The 18,047-nt window shown below is 41.5% G+C and overlaps 1 protein-coding gene across 3 annotated transcripts in view; it reads left to right on the top strand.

Annotated features, from left to right (window-relative positions):
* The window catches only part of arid4b (AT-rich interaction domain 4B), a 50,909-nt gene that overhangs the window by 25,827 nt on the left and 7,035 nt on the right, over positions 1–18,047 (top strand). For 2 of the 3 annotated variants that reach the window (XM_042501781.2, XM_042501780.2), the window contains exons 8-17: positions 1,865–2,006; positions 3,292–3,371; positions 7,874–7,950; positions 10,060–10,208; positions 10,297–10,369; positions 11,042–11,136; positions 11,253–11,350; positions 11,592–11,790; positions 11,894–12,093; positions 16,635–16,817. In XM_042501781.2, coding sequence (XP_042357715.1) covers positions 1,865–2,006; positions 3,292–3,371; positions 7,874–7,950; positions 10,060–10,208; positions 10,297–10,369; positions 11,042–11,136; positions 11,253–11,350; positions 11,592–11,790; positions 11,894–12,093; positions 16,635–16,817 — 1,296 coding nt within the window. The remainder of the gene's footprint in view (positions 1–1,864; positions 2,007–3,291; positions 3,372–7,873; positions 7,951–10,059; positions 10,209–10,296; positions 10,370–11,041; positions 11,137–11,252; positions 11,351–11,591; positions 11,791–11,893; positions 12,094–16,634; positions 16,818–18,047) is intronic. The other variant, XM_042501782.2, reaches the window with a different exon arrangement.

The following is an 18,047-nucleotide window of genomic DNA, read 5'->3' as shown; positions in this document are numbered from 1 at the left end:
AAGTGGCTGCTGGCTCTAGCTTCATGTTTAGCGTATACATGGGCATGGTTTCTAGCTAGTCTGCACCAGAAATAATAATTGTTTAAACTTATTGTTTGGATAGAAGAGGAAAATGGAAGGAGTTTGGATCGGCATGCTAGACTAAAGTGCAGTTCTGAAAATCTCTCTCTCTCTCTCTCTCTCTCTCGAGATGAGCTGTGATGTTAAATTTCTCATTTATTAAGTGAGATGTAGAGTTGTAGAGATGCCCAATAATAATCATCGATGTCGGCAGATATCGGTAATAAAATGAAATATTGGAGTTGGCCAACATGCTGATTTCTGCTGATGTCTCGAGCTGATAATTTTTTTTAATTGACAAAGTGAACTTGTAAATAACATCAACCCTAAGTTGAAGTATTTTTCTTATTTTGCACAGTGAATGAATATTACATACACTAAAAAGCATTGTATTTTATGTCTCCATCTGCCGGGTGGCCATAACGATAATAGTCTGCAGAATATGATGTTGATTCCACTACAGAGGAGATCTGATGATCACTAAAATTAGGCGAGGAAAAAAGTGTATATATTAATATCAATCGTCGGCTAAATTAGTTGTTATATATCAGCATATCAGATATCATCAAAAAATCCAATATCGTGAATCCCTAGTGAGTTGTTGTCAGATACAATTATGTGCAGTGTTCATAATGCACGGTGCAGCCACACGTTACAGCAGCATTTAAAATGCAACTTGATTGTAAAAAAATGTAGTTAATGATTTCCAATGGCTGTTATATGGCAAAAAAAAACTGGACAAATCATGCTTAATTTTGACAGTTTTCTGAGAGTTTTCTTACTTTTAGACTAGTCCAAGTTTAAACTTAGATGCAACATCGGGGAAATTAGTCTTTAAGAACATCACTAGGGTACAAAGTGGTAAGAGTGGTTTTGATCTCATCTAACTTCCAGCAAGAATGCAAATGATTGCATTTTCAAAAAATGTTGCACTATCCCTTTAAATTACAGTCTCAGCAGTAAGGGGAACTGGCAGACATTCCCCACAACATTAGTCGTTATATGTGGATCAAAATCTTCCCCACATGAATGGTCTTTCCTTCATTGAGCAGCTAAAGTGCTTTGTTTATGACTTTGATTCACAGCTTAGTTGTTGTTGTAGTAGTAGTAGCAGACCGGCTGATTTACTGCTCTTGAGTCGTGCCAAACAGTGTGCGTGTGTGCGTTTGTTTGTGTGTGTGTGTATATGTACATAGAGTTGTGCTCAGAGCAGACCCAGTGAGGCATAAAAAGAGGACGAAGGATCTGTTTGCCTGCTGGTGCTGCTTGCACAATCACTCAGAGACACTGCTGCCTGTCTGCCGGCCACAGCCGGAGCGTCAGGATGACTGTCAGACAGCAGAGAATGAGCCGGCTCGTCAATACACTGATCCTAATGAGTGGGCTCATCAGTGGAGCTGGCCTTATGTTGCGCCGTACTACATAATGATAAGACCGGACAGGTTTTGTTGTGCTGTTGGGAGACTTTTTAATGTTAAATGAGAAGATGGTTAGCAGAACTCCTGTGCCTGCCTGTACTGACAGAGACCAGTGCACGCAATGTTATTTTCCCTAATATGTTTATACATATAGCATGGATTTAATATGAAATGCCAATATCTTTGCAGCTTTATGAACTGCCATAATATGTTTTACACAGTCGTGCTACACTTGTTGATAGAAGCAGAGATAAGGTGATAGCTTTTATCTAGATCAAATTTACCAGATGACATGAATGTCAAATAATGTATTTATGAACATCCACATGCTCACTTTACCTTTCTAAATCACAGTCCTCCGAGTAAACCATCCCTTTCTCCCACAGTCAAGAAGAAGAATTGTCTTCGTCCTCCAGCGAAGAAGAGGAGAGCGACCAGCGGCAGAATGAGGATCTGTTCGGCAAAGTGGTCTGTGTGGAGGGGGTTATCACCGGGGACAAAAAGAAGACCACGTGGTATCCTGCTCTGGTGAGCTCATGGTCTCCCTTACTTCTCTGCTCTCTGCTTCATCTCTGTGAGGAAACAGGGACCGCTGCTGTTGCTGCTGCTGCTGCTGCTGCTGGTCCTCCATCACACTCACAGCATTGTGCCAGTTCATCTGCTTATGTAACCTCAGCCCTCAGCAGGATGACTTTATTGCATTATAACTCACCCACCATGATATTACGGATGCGTCTTATTAGCATATTTTTAATAAGACTAACTTTTTTCTGTCCGTCTTCTGTAGTATCAAGAAATTTCAGAAAGCAAGACTCTTATTTTGAAGGAAAAAGACTTGTTCTCGCTGCAGCGTGAAACATAAACACTAGTTTGATGTCTTCACTCTTTTACAATCCATTTGTTCCCACCCACCCTTCATTCTCAGCCACAGTTAGCGTGCTATGAAATGGTGACAGGCGTTGTTTGTTTATGTAAGTGTTACAAGTAGAGCTGGGAGAATGGGTGAGGGTGGGGAAAGCTATCCCTTTAACTCTGTAGTCAGCAGGGCCCCGCCTCCAGGGTTTGTTGTTCTTGGCTTGCTGTTGACTGAGCTCCACGCCGCCTCCCTGTGACAGCCCAGAGAAGTGCAACACACAGTGGCTTATCATTGTTTACGCTGGGACGGTACAGCAGAGGGGTGGAGTAGTACACTGGTAGATATCTCATGCAACAGATGATAAATGGTATTACAAACAGTGAGCTCTCATGTGGCCCGGTTAAATAAAATTTAAAAGAAATGGGTCTCCGTGCTTCTGGGGACTTTCATTTTTGCAGCATAAGTGCCTCTGAGGGAAATGGCATCACAGGGCGAACGTGAGTCATTCAAGTAAAAGCATCCACCCTGGAGGAGTGTGTGTGTGTGCTGTACATACAGAGCGAGCAGCAGCAAGCAGGCAGAGTCCTGCCGGAAATCAAATCTCCATAATGGCACTGCTGCCTCCTGTGGGTTAGACCCTGACACTGGAACAACTCCCACTGTTGTGCTCCTCAACTCCAGCAAACAACGGTGGGCAACAGGCTACGAGTGGGCGCGCACGCCTTACACATCGCTCTTCATCCCACTCGCTTGTTTGTCTTTGTTTCGTAGACAGCATATTTTATAATCCATCAGCGTGGCCTTTTACTGAAACGACTTTAGTCATTGACTCATATGCTGACACCCCCCCTTGTTTCCTCCACTCTACTCTACACACACACACACACACACACACAAACTCAAACTCGGTACCACCTCATCTGACCTTGTGACTGTCTCTTGTTTCTGTGCAACAAGGTCATCTCCCCAGACTGCCATGAAGACGTGACTGTGAAGAAGGACAACATCTTCGTCCGCTCTTTCAAGGATGGAAAATTGTGAGTCATCAGTAATGAAAATTCAAAACCATATTTGCACCATGTGTGGAGGAGAGCTACAGCAGTGATTACCAGCAGGTTATTTGACAGCATCATCATCAATTAAATGTCCAGTGTATAGGATTTAGGGGGACATTTTGGCAAAAATGTATATATTTAGTATATATATTAAGTGTTTTCTTCAGTGTGTAATCACTTAAAAAATAGAATGAGCCCTTCAAATAGATAAAGGGAGCAGGCGCTCATCCACAAAGTCTGCCCTGTTGCACTGCGATGTTTCTTCAGTGTCCCAGAAGACGGACCAAACTCTAGCTCTAAATAGGGCCAATCATGTTTTTTGCACCACTGTAGTTAACATTTCCTTTCACAATGAGGAACACAGGAAAAACACAGATTTTCCAAGTGAAACTACTTTATTCAGTGTTTTTCCCAGTTGATATCATTGGGTCCTGGAGAGGAAAATACCTCTGAGGATAATTCGGCTCCTGGTAAAAACATCATCAGAACAGCCTTGGAGAAACTCTCTTTTGTAATGTGAAGCAACTTTATTTGTTGTTTCAACTGGTTTAAAAAAACCTCCTGAACAATGAACACTGAGGGAATCCTAACCGGGCGTTCACACTTGGCACATGGGAAAAGTTTCACTTGGTTGCAATCTGCAATTATCATCACTAGATGCCACCAAATCCTTTCAATCGTACACACTGCTCTTTTAATATGCTTTGATCTACTTATGCAGTCAATAAAAAGTCAACATTGCACAAAGTAAGGCCTTAGTATTGTGGAGTGATTGTTAACCAAAATACTATTAAATTCATGTTGAACAAAATAGTTTTATTGAGAAGCTGCGAAATGTTTGTCACTTGATAAATGATCTAAGTAGCTCTTGATTCATTTTCTGTAAGTCATTTAACCAACTATTTACCCAGAACTAGTGTAAAACATCCCCAACAGGAGTCTGAGTGTTTTAATTGGAAATCTGTGCAGTGAACCCTTACAAAAAGAAGCGCATGCACTGCTCTGTAACAAAGCTCTTGTTAGAAGTGCACTTTGTGACATGTGGCTGCACAATAGAAGCAAATATTTTAGATAATTGTGCTGTTTTTTTCCTCTTTTTCGTGTCTTTTGTGCATTTATTGTAATGTAGCTCAAACCTCCCTGTCATGACAGATCTCCATTATTATTATTTTACGGAGTTTTACCAGATCACATTTCCACGTCTTGACTAATTAAATATGCATGTTGAAATGATGCGCTTGTTTGTAGCTTTAGAAAAATATCACCTCAGATGCACCAATAAGACTTCAGATACTGTGTGTCTTCCCTGGATCTGTTATATTGTTTGTCCTGAGGCTGTGAGTTACCGGTGAGCTCAGGCAGTGTAGCTTCCCTGCAGCCTGCCCTTGGCGTGGAACCACACAGCCAGATTGTTTTGTCTGTGGCAAAGAGAGGAAGAAGTCCTGTCAGGAGTCTGCACTCAGCTGGTGGTTTGTAACAGCAGCCTCTGTATGTGGGTAGAAACATAGCCCACACTCGACAGAAATTAATCTGGCGTTTGCTCACTGTTGCAAACTCTAGTTTTCTGTCCTCTTGAATTCCATTGATGACAGAGCGGCCTTGAGTCTGCTTTCCTTAACAGATACTCTGCGTAACTCATCAGCACGACCCTTAATCTGCAGCTAAAGACAATTTGCCGTGTGAAAAGTGCCTTTTATCGCTTGTATTTTGGCTAATAGTGAGGTGAAGGGTAGAGCAGATGAGAAGGATAAGATAAGAGATGATAAATCGGAGAAGAACTAGGAGTCATATACCTGTGAAGTATTTCCTCTCTGAACATGGGCTCCCTGTGATGGCTTTTGCTGCAAATTAAATCGCACTGTAGCGGTTTTCCTTTCTGCTCTGTAGCCATCTGATTTCACTCGGTGAAGTCAGCACGGTGTGTCCGCAGGAAAACGCAACAAATAATAATGTGAGAAGTCGGAAAATCTATATCACTGTTAATGAGATTTTCCCTCCAATCCTTTTGCTTTTGTGTGGACGGAATAACAAAGCTGAGAAGCGCATATCATTGCCGTTACTCATCATGTGTGATGTGATGCACCTGTCTGATCCTGCCTCTTTGTGTCTCGTTATAGTCGATCTAGCACAGGTTTTGCAAGTTTATACATTTTCTGAGAGAGAGCAAGGCTTGCAGCGGCATTGTCATGTAATCATTGACCAGATCTGGCAGTGTAATGATCTGTGATAATGTTCACGTGCATCAACACCAGCTTCAGACTGTCTCTACCCTCTTTTTTGCCACAATTTGTACAATGCGACACTATTTCCCGTAGCCCTTTTTGTGCTTATGCACCACTCGTCTTGGTTTATTATTCCACATTTTATCATTTATGTCAGCCTCTTTTCTCTATTATTACCCAGTTATTCTAACATGCTGCTCCCTGTGTGATTTGTTTTTTGAAGAGGGGTCACATCCCTAAGCCATGTGACCTTTTCCCGCACAGCACCGAGGTCAGCGTGTTCGTGTCCCTCTGGAGACCTTGGTATTGTTAGTGATAACCATTCAACGTTGCCTTTCAAAAACAATGGCTTTGGAAAACAGGTTTTTTTAGGGAAAGTGAGGTCACATCCACAGGGGAGACTGGAGTTTTCAGGAAGCGGTTGCTCTTATATAGTTAGATATGATCACCATAGTAACAATGGAAACACAAGCTGCTTCTATTTTTCTCATTTGCTCGGCTTGCAAACTCGTGTGTGCTATAGCTGCACACACAGTTTGATTACTGTGAGCAGGTTTTTCAATAAGACTCTCACTAGCAGTTAAACAAAAATGAGATATACTATATGATATACACTATATTCTGAAGTAAACGACTCCTCTTTCATATCCTGTAAAATATTATTCAGTGTGTACACTCATGTCTTTCTTGAAAATGAGATCCCAATCTAAATGGAATTTATGTAATTTCTTTAAGGTTATACAAATATGTATAAACTGGGCTTAGAGGTGTAAATTGTAAATATTGTGAACAGCAGCATATATTTGGAAACTAAAGCTCATTTAGTTTAGCAGTTCAATAATTCGCTTGCTTCACCTTCACCAGCTAGCAGTGATGTGGAGCCAGTGAAGAACACCAGATTTTGAATATAACATAAATTAAAAGATAAAGTTTCTTCAGGATGAGTTTCTGCAGCATTTTATTTTGGGTGTTATTTTGGGTGGCAAGGTGTCTGCAGGTCCTAAAAAGTCTCATTCAATTTTAGAAACTCATTGTAGAGTCTTAAACTTGAATTTGTGAGGACTTAATTACCGCAAACATTTTATCTAATTTCACTTATCGATCTTTTAATTGTTTTTTATATCACAGTGAGCTTTGTGAAAGTCCACGTTTGATGTTTAAAAAAAACCTTAAACCTGCTGTGGAACCCAAATATCTTTTTACTTTACACTTGCACTCACCTGTTGGCAAAATCTAAACAAGCCTAACTCACTCTAATCATATTCCTACATAAAAACCTACCTCTGCATGGGGACTACACATGTATTTACCTTTATACTTTTGTGCAATGCATGAATAATAAAACTAAAAATATGTCTTAAATTTGGTGTAAAATCGGTTTAAGAATGGTCTTAAAGCATTAAATTTGATGATACCTATAGACACCGTCTCTAGAGATTGCAATGCTGGTCAGTTGGTCAGTCCACCACTTTGGTCCAGACTGAAATCTAAAATATTTTGTATGAATATTCATCACCCAGCGGTTGAATCTTACTGACTTTGGGTGGATGGCAACACGCAAAACTAAGAGAGTGAACATGGTAAACATCACACCTGCTTAACATTAGCATTTTGCATTAGCATGTAGCACAAAGCACAGCCTCTCAGAGCTGTCACGGCTGTAGACTCTTAATCTTGTTTATCTTTTTGCTCGTCTCAATGAAATATCATCTTTGCACATTTATATACAGACAAGCACGTGGGTGAGCCGGTGCATTTTTAATAATGTACCAATACTTTTTTTTTAAAAGAAAATATCATTTATAGGAAATGTCACTGAACCAAGGTGTCTGTTTTCTGTGAGCTCTTTAAGCTGCAATATACTTGCTTTTTAAAAATTGACTCCATGACAAATCTAGTCATTAGATCAGCTCAGCTGCATACAGATACCACAGCAAATCGTCTCTCTGGCACACTCGCCAAACCTCTGACTGCTTTCAGCTTACAAGCTCCACTGATCCATCTATCTGCCAGATCACCAACACGCTGCCCAGCTGCTGTAAGGATGCTGTAAGGAAGTAGGCTGTGAGTGCAGTCATGTCTGCCCAGGTCTTATGATTGTAATTGTTGCTGTAAGATGAAATAAACTCCACTTGCCAGTGTTTTAATTAACAAGGGTCGTTTTATACTCATGCACGTACTTTGTTGGCATTGCACCATTGAGCACTCAGCACTGTACATCACCTCTGTGCACATATTAATCAGAGTTGCTTTGTTTTGCAGTTACACAGTGCTGCGGAAGGACGTCCGCGAGATGAACGCCGACTGTCCTCCAAAAGCTGACGCAGGACTCAAACCAGGTGAGTTAAAACGCACGCTTCAAGATGGTTTATAGCAAATACTTTGTCCCTGACATCTGTGGGCCGGTCTGTGTTGACACACTTGGCAGAAGACGCTCAGAGAGTGAGTCGCAGCGAGTCAGACTGAGGAAGAGAGGAGAAGTTTTGTTTTTGTTCTGGGGAATGCAGCGGCTGAGAGCTCCTGTCACTGTCGAGTCTATTTTTATTTGAAGTCCTCACTCGGCTTTTTATATATTGCCCCCGTTTTTCTGCTGCAGAGCTCTCACTCTTTTATAATTACAGTTAGGAAGCAGCTTTGTATTATCTCAGCCTTCACAGGTGGTTGACTCACAACTGTGATATTTTTCCGCATTACAGACACGTAAGACAAGCATCTGCCAAGGTGGTTAGATGCTACTTAAAGCCACCTGTGACACTGTGGCTAAACGCGCCTGCTGCTCTGCGTCACTGCAAACACTCCTGACAGATTTTCATGCTGCTTTCTTCCACGGCTGCTTTTCTCTCATGTTTATGTCGAGATGTATTCCTATTCTGTCCTAGTTTTGTGTATGGCTCTATTATTTTACAATGGCAGTAGCATTTTTATAAACTTTTTCTTTTGCAAAGTAGTTTTTGTAAACCTATATCGACTGCCAGTTATAGACTTCTGCCTAACGATGCTCTGGTTTCCTTCAGCATAAGTCACTCAGTAACTTTGCAGGCACAAATATTCCCGTTCTTGGCCTTATTTTAGAAAAGACAATACTCCTAATAAACTATCTACGTGGCTGATGAAACAAAATAATCCACTGATATTCTGCTTTACCTGCAGCCATGCATACTTCAAATAAGGTGCCCTTACATTTAATTTATCACAAAATATGGAAAAGTGGAATGCCTGGAGCAGCTTGTGCCATTTTTCTGCTTTGCATCAAAATAGGATTTAAAAAAAAAAGAAAAAAATTAAGTGCTCCCCCTTGGTGGTGGACTTGTTCAACCGTGCAAACACAGCCTTCCTCTTTCATTCATTCAACCACCTTCTTTAAAAAGCTCAGACATGCAATATTTGCGCAAATAAAATTCAAATATGGTAATATTTTTTTTCAAATACCTCTATCAATATTGGGAAGGTACTGCAGAGTTGACTATTGGTGCTTTCACAAATTATTATAAATAGTCATCTCTAATGTGGATATAATGACTAAGCAGGTAGAGAAAACTAACAGAACAGCTCGAACAGTTTTATAAGTTCAGAAAATTACAACACTTTATTGTAATACTGCCTTTAAAACCAGATAAAGACGACACTTACAATATTATTATATCATGATATACTGATACAATATCATTATATAATACCCAGGTATTGATTTGTGCATGTCAGAAAACCTGTTGATATCCAACTGTTTAACTGAGTTTAAAGCAGGTGTGTTTCTCCTTTTGACCAAAAATGTGGGCTTTTATTTTGGGCAAGCATCTGTACCACTTTTGGCCAGTTTGTTCATGTGCAATACACAAAGCTGACCGTAAACTGGCCAGAGGCCATGCGTTGCAAATGGCAGTAAAAATCCCAAATGAGATGCACATTCTGAATGTGCCATATACATGTCCAAAGAATGCTCCTAAAACCTTGTTTGGCACAAACCCCAGCAAAGCCAATCACCATTTTTATATATATGTTTGTCTAACTACCATTTCTACCAAAATCACAACTGCAATATTTGTCAAAAATAATTGTATTTTTATTTACTTATTTAGCTCTAGTTTGATTACTTCAGTACCGGGCTTACACATGTACATGAACACCCAGCATCCTCACCCTTTTTAACACCCAGTGACAAATGTTATCAGGTTTAAATCAAAAACGGGTCATTATAAATTTAGGATATCTGCCGTGTTTTCTGTTGATTCATAATATTTTGTCACTTCAAGCATCATATTGTTTGTATTACATGTGTAAGATGTAAAGAGCAATCTGACTGAAACATCTGGTCTTTGTTTATTTAGCATGAAAATGGTCCTCTCTGCAGATTTATTCCTCCTGCGTTTTTCGTGCATTTTTGAAGATAGGCAGCTCCTATTGTGTGTGGTCAATATGTAATATAATTCCTATGTGTGTGTTTTTGACAGCACTGGACGCAGCCTTGGAGTTCCTGCAGCAGTTTGTGGTGCCCAGCACCTGGAAAACAGAAGTAAAAGAAGAAAGTTCCAGCAGCGAGGATGAGGAGGAGGAGGAAGAGGGCGAGCAGGAGGAAGACGCCAGCGGTGAAGAGGAGGAGGTAGAGGCTGAAACCCCGCTCATGCTCTTATCCGCACAACTTCTCAAGTAAAACAAACCCCTCAAACTGTCTTGTTTACTGTCTGCAGGAGGAAGTGGAGCCGTTCCCAGAGGAGCGGGAGAACTTTCTACAGCAGCTCTACAAGTTCATGGAAGACAGAGGTGAGCCCAGAGTGCACACACAATCAGTGTTTCTTCAAAACAGGCATTTGTTTTTATTTTTAAGGTTTAAGGTGCAGCTTTCGAGTTTAGCACCTGTTGCTAGTTTCTCTGAAACTGCAGATACTTCACAGGAGTTCTATACTTTTACTCAGAAGATCAGATTTAGAGGCTGCTGCACTAAATTGCTTTGCTGCTCCAAATAAAATCACCACTCCACTAACCACCACTATCCATGATAGGATATTGATATTGTCGTGTCACCGCAGTGAAGATGATAGTATAAAATCAGGAATTACATGTTTTCTTTATAAATGTTAATTGGTCTTGTTTATTTAAAAATCAATTTGTTTTTTAAGCATTCAAAACATGCTGTATGTAAATAGCAATTGTAAAATATTTTTCCCACTTAAAGATTTTTTTTTGCAAAATATGAAAGAAAGTAGTTCATTAACTGCTTCTAAAATGTTTAAAAAGTTGGCACATAAATTATTCAATAAAGGGGAAAGTGTTCAGTTTATACCCTAAATGAGCGATGTATCTTGGATGATACAAACTGTAATTTAGAAAAAAAAAGCCCATTTAAGGGTTGCAAAACCATTTTCAGCAGATCTCTAATTTAAACTGTATCTTTGTGTCTACCATCTCAACCCGTGACGTGTTCCTCCTCCTCAGGAACCCCCATCAACAAACGGCCTGTCCTGGGCTACAGGAACCTGAACCTGTTCAAGCTCTACAGGCTGGTGCACAAACTGGGAGGCTTTGACAACGTGAGTGCCGCTTTGACAGCGCCTCCTCGCATCGTAGCACGTCTTTGGTCACACTTGTCTCGTTTGATGTTTACTGACTCTGGATCTGTCTTCCGCTGTTGTCCATGTTTGAGCAGATTGAAAGCGGCTCCGTTTGGAAACAAGTTTATCAGGATCTGGGAATCCCTGTGCTCAACTCCGCCGCTGGCTACAATGTCAAATGTGCTTACCGCAAGTACGTACGAGCGCTGCCCTCACAGCTCCTCAAAGCTTTCACCGTTGTGCAGATTTTGTTTTTGTAGTCTTTTGTGCTCTTTGAATGCTCATCTGGATGAATTTTGTATTCTTTTGTTTTTTAGCAAATACTTAAAGTATAAATGCAGCTTTTATCTTTGCAAGCTTAACTTTAACGTACATCTTTGAGAGGAGCAGTGAAATTAGACTTTTCTGTTGATGGGGAATGCTTTATCGCACAGGTACTTGTATGGATTTGAGGAATATTGCACCTCCACTGCCATCACCTTCAGGATGGACCTCCCTTTGAAGCAGCCTCCGAAGGCGGAGGTGAAGTCTGAGGGGGAGGCTGGAGGAGCACCTGCGACCTCTTCGGGCTCAGAAGAGCAGAAAGCTCAGGTGGATGGAGAGCCTTGTAGCGCACAGCCTGTAGTCTGCAAGGTGCATAAATACCACTCAATTCAAATCTTTTTTTACATTTATATTAGATCAATTTCTCCAGAATTCGCTTGTTTACGATAACGAAATCATCCTCCTCTCACAGGACGAGAAACCTGATTCGACCCGTAACAAAATGGAGCTGGAGCCGTCGAAAACAGACGGAAAGGACAGCGGAGAGGAGGATGACGACGATGATGTTCCCCTAAAGGGAGACGCGGATGAGGGCTCTTCAACGGCTCGCCTCGGAGCGGAGAACGTGAAGGAGGAGCGCGACGACGAGCAGGAGAGCAAAGACAACTCTGGGTAGGTGGTCTGAAAGGATGGTCCCTCCACCACGGTGGTAAAGAAAAATCCTCATGGCACAAACACAAGCTCCATGCAGAGCTCCTGCAGGAACTGTGTTAATTTTTCAATCTGACCTTCAGTTAATCAAAAGTTTTGCCAAACTTAAGGACCTGAGGCATTGGCTTTCCTTGGTGGCAGTAAAAATCTAAAAGACCATTAGCAGATGAGGAGCAGCGTCCCCTCTCACCTTAATGACACTAATACCCAGTATACCCACAATCCACCTCTACCTGCTAACCAGAGAGAGGAGAGCTCTCCCCTCTCTCTCTCTAACTAAGCTCTTACCCACTGCCCTCTGTGCTATTATTATTTCTCGTGGCTTAGTCGGCATCAGCTGGCAGAGACATCTTAGAGCACCAAAGCCTGACTGCTACCTTTCACCTGGCATGTCATGCTGTGCTCTCTCTCTCTCTCTCTCTCCCTCTCCCTCTGTCTCTCTCTCTCTCTCTCTCTCTCTCTCTCTCTCTCCCTCTCCCTCTGTCTCTCTCTCTCTCTCTCTCTCTCTCTCTCTCTCTGTCTCTCTGTCGCTCTCTCTCTCTCTCTCTGTCTCTCTGTCTCTCTGTCGCTCTCTCTCTCTCTCTGTCTCTCTCTCTCTCTCCCTCTCTGTCTCTCTCTGTCTCTCTCTCTCTCTCTCTCTCTCTGTCTCTCTCTCTCTGTCTCTCTCTCCCTCTCCCTCTGTCTCTCTCTCTCTCTCTCTCTCTCTCTCTCTCTCTCTCTCTCTCTCTCTCTCTCTCTCTCTCTCTCTCTCTCTCTCTGTCTCTCTCTCTCTCTCTCTCTCTCTCTGTCTCTCTCTCTGTCTCTGTCTCTCTCTCTCTGTCTCTCTGTCTCTCTCTCTGTCTCTCTCTCTCTCTGTCTCTCTCTCTCTCTCTCTCTCTCTCTCTCTCTCTCTCTCTCTCTCTCTCTCTCTCTCTCTCTCTCTCTCTCTCTGTCTCTCTGTCTCTCTCTCTGTCTCTCTCTCTCTCTGTCTCTCTCTCTCTCTGTCTCTCTCTCTGTCTCTCTCTCTCTCTCTCTCTCTCTCTCTCTCTCTCTCTCTCTCTCTCTCTCTCTCTCTCTCTCTCTCTCTCTCTCTCTCTCTGTCTCTCTCTCTCTCTCTCTCTCTCTCTCTGTGTCTCTCTGTCTCTCTGTCTCTCTGTCTCTGGCTGGGATTGTCTGACCGTCTCACTCGGTGCACACAACATGGCTGTGCTCTTCTTGATTTCTGCTCTTTCCTGATCTCTCTTTCTCTGTCTGTCTCCTCTCTCATTTTTTGGCTTTTCGATGTTCAGCTTTATTAAATGTTCCATGTGTGTGAGTGTTGTCACTGATGCATTAGCACGTTAGACGCAAGATAGAGCTTCAGAAGCAGTAACCTTTAACAGGAGAAAAGTGACTTTCGGCGTTGAAAAATGAAATCAAAGTTGTGGGAGGTTGAGTTGTTTGGTCTCAGTTTGCCTGCTGAAACCTGAGCAAATTGGCTTGATTTCTTTCAAAAACACGGGAAGACGGCGACAAGCAACTTAACAAAATATGGCCCAGAAATTCACAAGAAATTTGCAAAAAACCTACAAGAAAATTAACAGAAAATACATTTAAAATAAGAAAGAAAGATAATTAAAAAAAAACAAACAAGAATATATATACATAATGAAGCGAATAATAAGTATGGTTTTCTGGACATTTTTCCCTTGTTTTTTTGTTTGTTGTTTCCTGATCTAATAATCACCCCCAACAAATGCTCAGATAATTTCCTTGTCATCTTTTACTTTTTTTTTCAGTTTGTGGGGCATTTCTTGCCAAGTTGCTCTATATGTTTTTGCCCGTGTTTTTGAAAGAAAAAATAAATAAAACCAATTCTCTCAAGTTTTAGAGGTTTAAATTGTAGAAGGTGTTTCAGTGCGGCACAAGAAAACTGATGTTGATCCAGGTGTTAATAGGTTAGCTTGTGTGATTTCTGCCTATTTTCAGCTGTTTGTTCATTCTCCTGTTTGACACTTGTGTTTGAGGTTGTTTTGGTTACTGGGGCCTGGCTGGAGAAAACATCAACAGTTTCTTATGTGCAACTTGATGTTCTTATCAGACTCTGTTGCTCCTAGTATCCCCAACTCTGTAGTTTTTATCACCTGTGGCTTTGGGTTCGCGACAGTATGATCACGGCGATTACCATCTCACACGGATTTCTGAGGTTCCCTGATCCTCTGGCTTTGTCAGGATCGGCGGTCCTCACAGACGATGCAGCTGTGTGAGGGTTTATGGATTCACACAGCAGACAACCTGCAGGCTGATCTGATCTTTCCTGATGATATCAGACCTGTTCAATGTTTACAGCCTGTAATCTGGACCTGCGGTGTTTGTGCATCACGTTTTCATTCCAGCAGCACAGGCTGCGTGTAGCCAATGAGAGCTGCTTTATAAGAACTTAAATGGGAAAATTGTGTTTTTAATTTATATTAATGAGAATAATTAATTACACAGAAAGAAACTCCTGTTTGACAGTAATTGTTAGTAAGTGCTATTTAGCTTTCACCTTTGTTTTTTTCTTGATGAGGCCTAATCAGCTGCTCACTCCCACTCGGAGTGACTCTCTGGCTTTTTCTTTGTGGGTGTTTCAGTGCATAATAATGCAGATTGACTGAAGTCGTGCAGGTTCTGAGGAAGTCCAGATGCAAGAGAGGCTTTGTTTAGGGCTGCAACTAATTATGCTTTCATTATTGGTTGGTCTGCTGTCAGCTTTTTGATTAGTCGTTTTCTCTTGAAAATATCAGAACACAGTGAAGATGAAGAAGTGAAGATGTGCATCACAAGCTGCTAGAGCTCGTGATGATGTCATCACGTCTTGTTTTGCCAATCAACCAAACTAGCGTTGCAGCGGTACACCAGTTTGCTTCGAAAATTGATAGTTATACCGTGTACATTTGTTTACCTACAGTACTGAAAAAATTGCAACCAGATGTGGGGCGAGCTTTAGCTCACCTGGTCGAGTGGCTAAGGCCTTTGCAGCGGCGAGGTTCGATTGCAACCTGCAGATCTTTGCTGCATGTCACCCCCTTCTCCTTACTATACATCCTGTTATTATCTTATGATGTACAATCATTAAAGGCATAAAAAATTATAATAATAATATTTAAAAAGGAACTTTAAAAAAATAGATTTAATAAAGAATCTCACCTTTATTTTATATATTTTTGAAAGGGAGACTTTTTACACGTTTAGATTATAAGATCAAGTTTGTTCAACCCCCCTAAAAAAACATCTTTTTCATTCCTTTAAGGGTCATTGTAACTGATATTAAATAATAACTGTGCAATGCAGTTTGCCTTGATACTGTGGAGCTGTGATATTTTCTGAGAAGGTAATCATACCATGAAAAATCTAATACCGTTGCAACCCTAGTCCAAACCGCCCCAAAATATTCAATTTACCAATCTTCAATTTAAATTTACTGGAATGTAAGCGCAGCACATTTTCCCATATGAGAACCTGGAGCCAACAAATCTAATCAAAAAAATACTTAAATGATAAATCACTTAATAAAACACTTGCAAATGATTTTCTGTGGCTTCGCTGACTGATTATTCGACTCATTGTTGCAGCTCTAAAGGCGCTGTATCTCAGTGGTTGATACCCTGCCTGTGCTTGTTTGTGTTTTCTGTGTGATTTATCACGGAGGGGTGGAAAAGGTCTGTAGAATTGATTATGTGCGGTGTGCTTTTTAAAATCAGTTGGCATTTTGAAGAGTAGTGTGTCCCCCAGTCTTAGGGTGGTAACAGCTTCTTCAGCTGTCACACTCTGACTGCTGCACAAAGAAGTGCATCTCCTTCACTGTGGTGTGTTGAAATCGAGCTGCCAGCAGAAGGCACACGCTCCGAGCAGTTAGGTACGAGAGGGCTTGTGAGGAGCACTGTGCTCTTCTGTGGCAGCAGACCAAATTGGTGCTTCCTTTCAGCGCTGTAGCCTCGCTTTAAGTTGCTGCGCCGCCTGCCAAGTTGTGCTTTTGCCGTGCTAACCTGCCCCTGTGGCCCCCTGCGCCTAAACCACTTACTGGCACCCCTGCACCGCCCATATACCCTCCAGCTTTGACATCTCCTGTTTCCCACTAGCTCCTCCCTGTGGCTGCTTTCGTTTCGTACAGCGTGTGTGTGTGAGTGAGAATCCCAGAGTATGTGTGTGGATTTAGGGTTAGACAGTCTTAACAGTAGTGTTATTCCCCATGTAAGATGTTTGATTTTTTGCCATGAAAGAATGTTTTATTCACTGTTCTGTTCTTTGACTGGTTTACTGTAAATGAACAGTTGTTTTTACTGCAGTTTGCTGTAGGTTACACTGGAGGAGAGCTAAGACAGGACTAAATGGGAAGTTTCTTTATAGGAGAAGGCCTAGTGTTGTAATGGGAAGGCAAGGCAAGTTAGTCAGAACAGCAGGAGCAGCAGGTAGTGAGTCGGGTGGGCGGCTGTGGGTGGGGCTCTGTGGTGCTCACTGGGGCCAGCCTAGGGTCAGGAAGTGCTGAACTGTTTTTCTTGCAGGGATGACAGCAGTCAGGAGGGGGAGGAAGGGGAGGAGTTTGAGTGTTACCCCCCGGGGATGAAGGTGCAGGTGAGGTATGGGCGAGGCCGCAATCTGAAGACGTACGAGGCCACTGTGAAAGAGGCAGACGTGGAGGGGGGAGAGGTGCTCTACCTGGTGCACTACTGTGGCTGGAACGTCAGGTAAGACAGGACCTAGGGAGAAATCACCTAACGTCTATATTCACCCAAAAAAAGACATCTTTTAACCTTTAAGGGGATCACCGCTCAGAGGTGTGGACTTGAGTCACAAGACTTGGACTCGAGTCAGACGCAATTTTCACGACTTTAGATGTGACTTGACCAAATCAAAAAAGACTCGCACCTCAACTCAGACTTTGACTGGTTACCAAGGCCAAAGATTTTTTTTTTTTAAAGGATGCTATTTGCCACAAATGAATACATTTCCTGAATAATCAAACAGGTGTTATTCATTCCCAGCATGTCAGCTTGTTCTCATTCCCAAGTTGTCAAATACTGCCTCTTGGTCATTGATTTCCACATCAGACAGAAGCAAAAAGGCACCTTTCGTGGCGGTATGATACGTTGCCTTGCAGTGTCAGTTTATAATGCAGCTGGTAACAATAACGGGCTGGAAAGTCCTTATAGGGTGGGTGAGAGCGAAGATGTATGCATCCAACAAACCCAGGACTTTCACCCAGGAGCCTACTGTTCCCTAACCGTATGAATGTCAAGCCAAACCATAATGTTTTACTGTAAACCTAACCACATGCTTGTGTTACCTAAACCAAGCTATGTGCTTGTATTGCACAACAAAATAAATGTAAATATAAGGAGTTTTACCAAAGTTGTAAGTCTAACTAATGTTACATTACTGAATTATTTTTGTACAAAAACTATGCAATAGTCAACAAACAACATATTGCAGAATGCAAAGCATGCGGGTCAAAAATTACAGGCAGAAATGCAACAACTTCCAACAAACTTAGTTGTAACAAGTAAGTTTAAAATTTTAAAAGTGTTTTTTATTGTTTCTATACAAGGTTCCCACGGTCCCACAGTCATGGAAAATCTAGAAAAGACATGTAATTTTGCAATCTCATTTTCCAGGCCTGGAAAGGTCATGGAATTAGTAAAAATCACAGAAAGCCTTAATAGTCATGGAATTTTGTTGTGTGAAAGGAAATTATGATTGTAAACTTTCTTTAAATAACTTTTTACGTTATGTTCCAAAAATAACCAACTATTAGAGATTGAAAAAGGTAGCTGTTTTATACCATAGTTTATACCATAGTTGACATTTAGAATTAAGTATACGATAGGCTACAGTTCTGTTTGTGTTTTACTTTGTGAATGGTCATTAAATCTTATGATGGGTCCTTGAAATGCCATGGAAAAGATTTGAAATTTTGT

The sequence above is a fragment of the Plectropomus leopardus genome, chromosome 13 (genome assembly GCF_026936395.1).
Source record: "Plectropomus leopardus strain MGB_pleo_1.0 chromosome 13, ASM2693639v1, whole genome shotgun sequence".
Taxonomy (NCBI): Eukaryota; Metazoa; Chordata; class Actinopteri; order Perciformes; family Serranidae; genus Plectropomus; species Plectropomus leopardus.
This window is presented reverse-complemented; position numbering and strand designations above follow the sequence as displayed.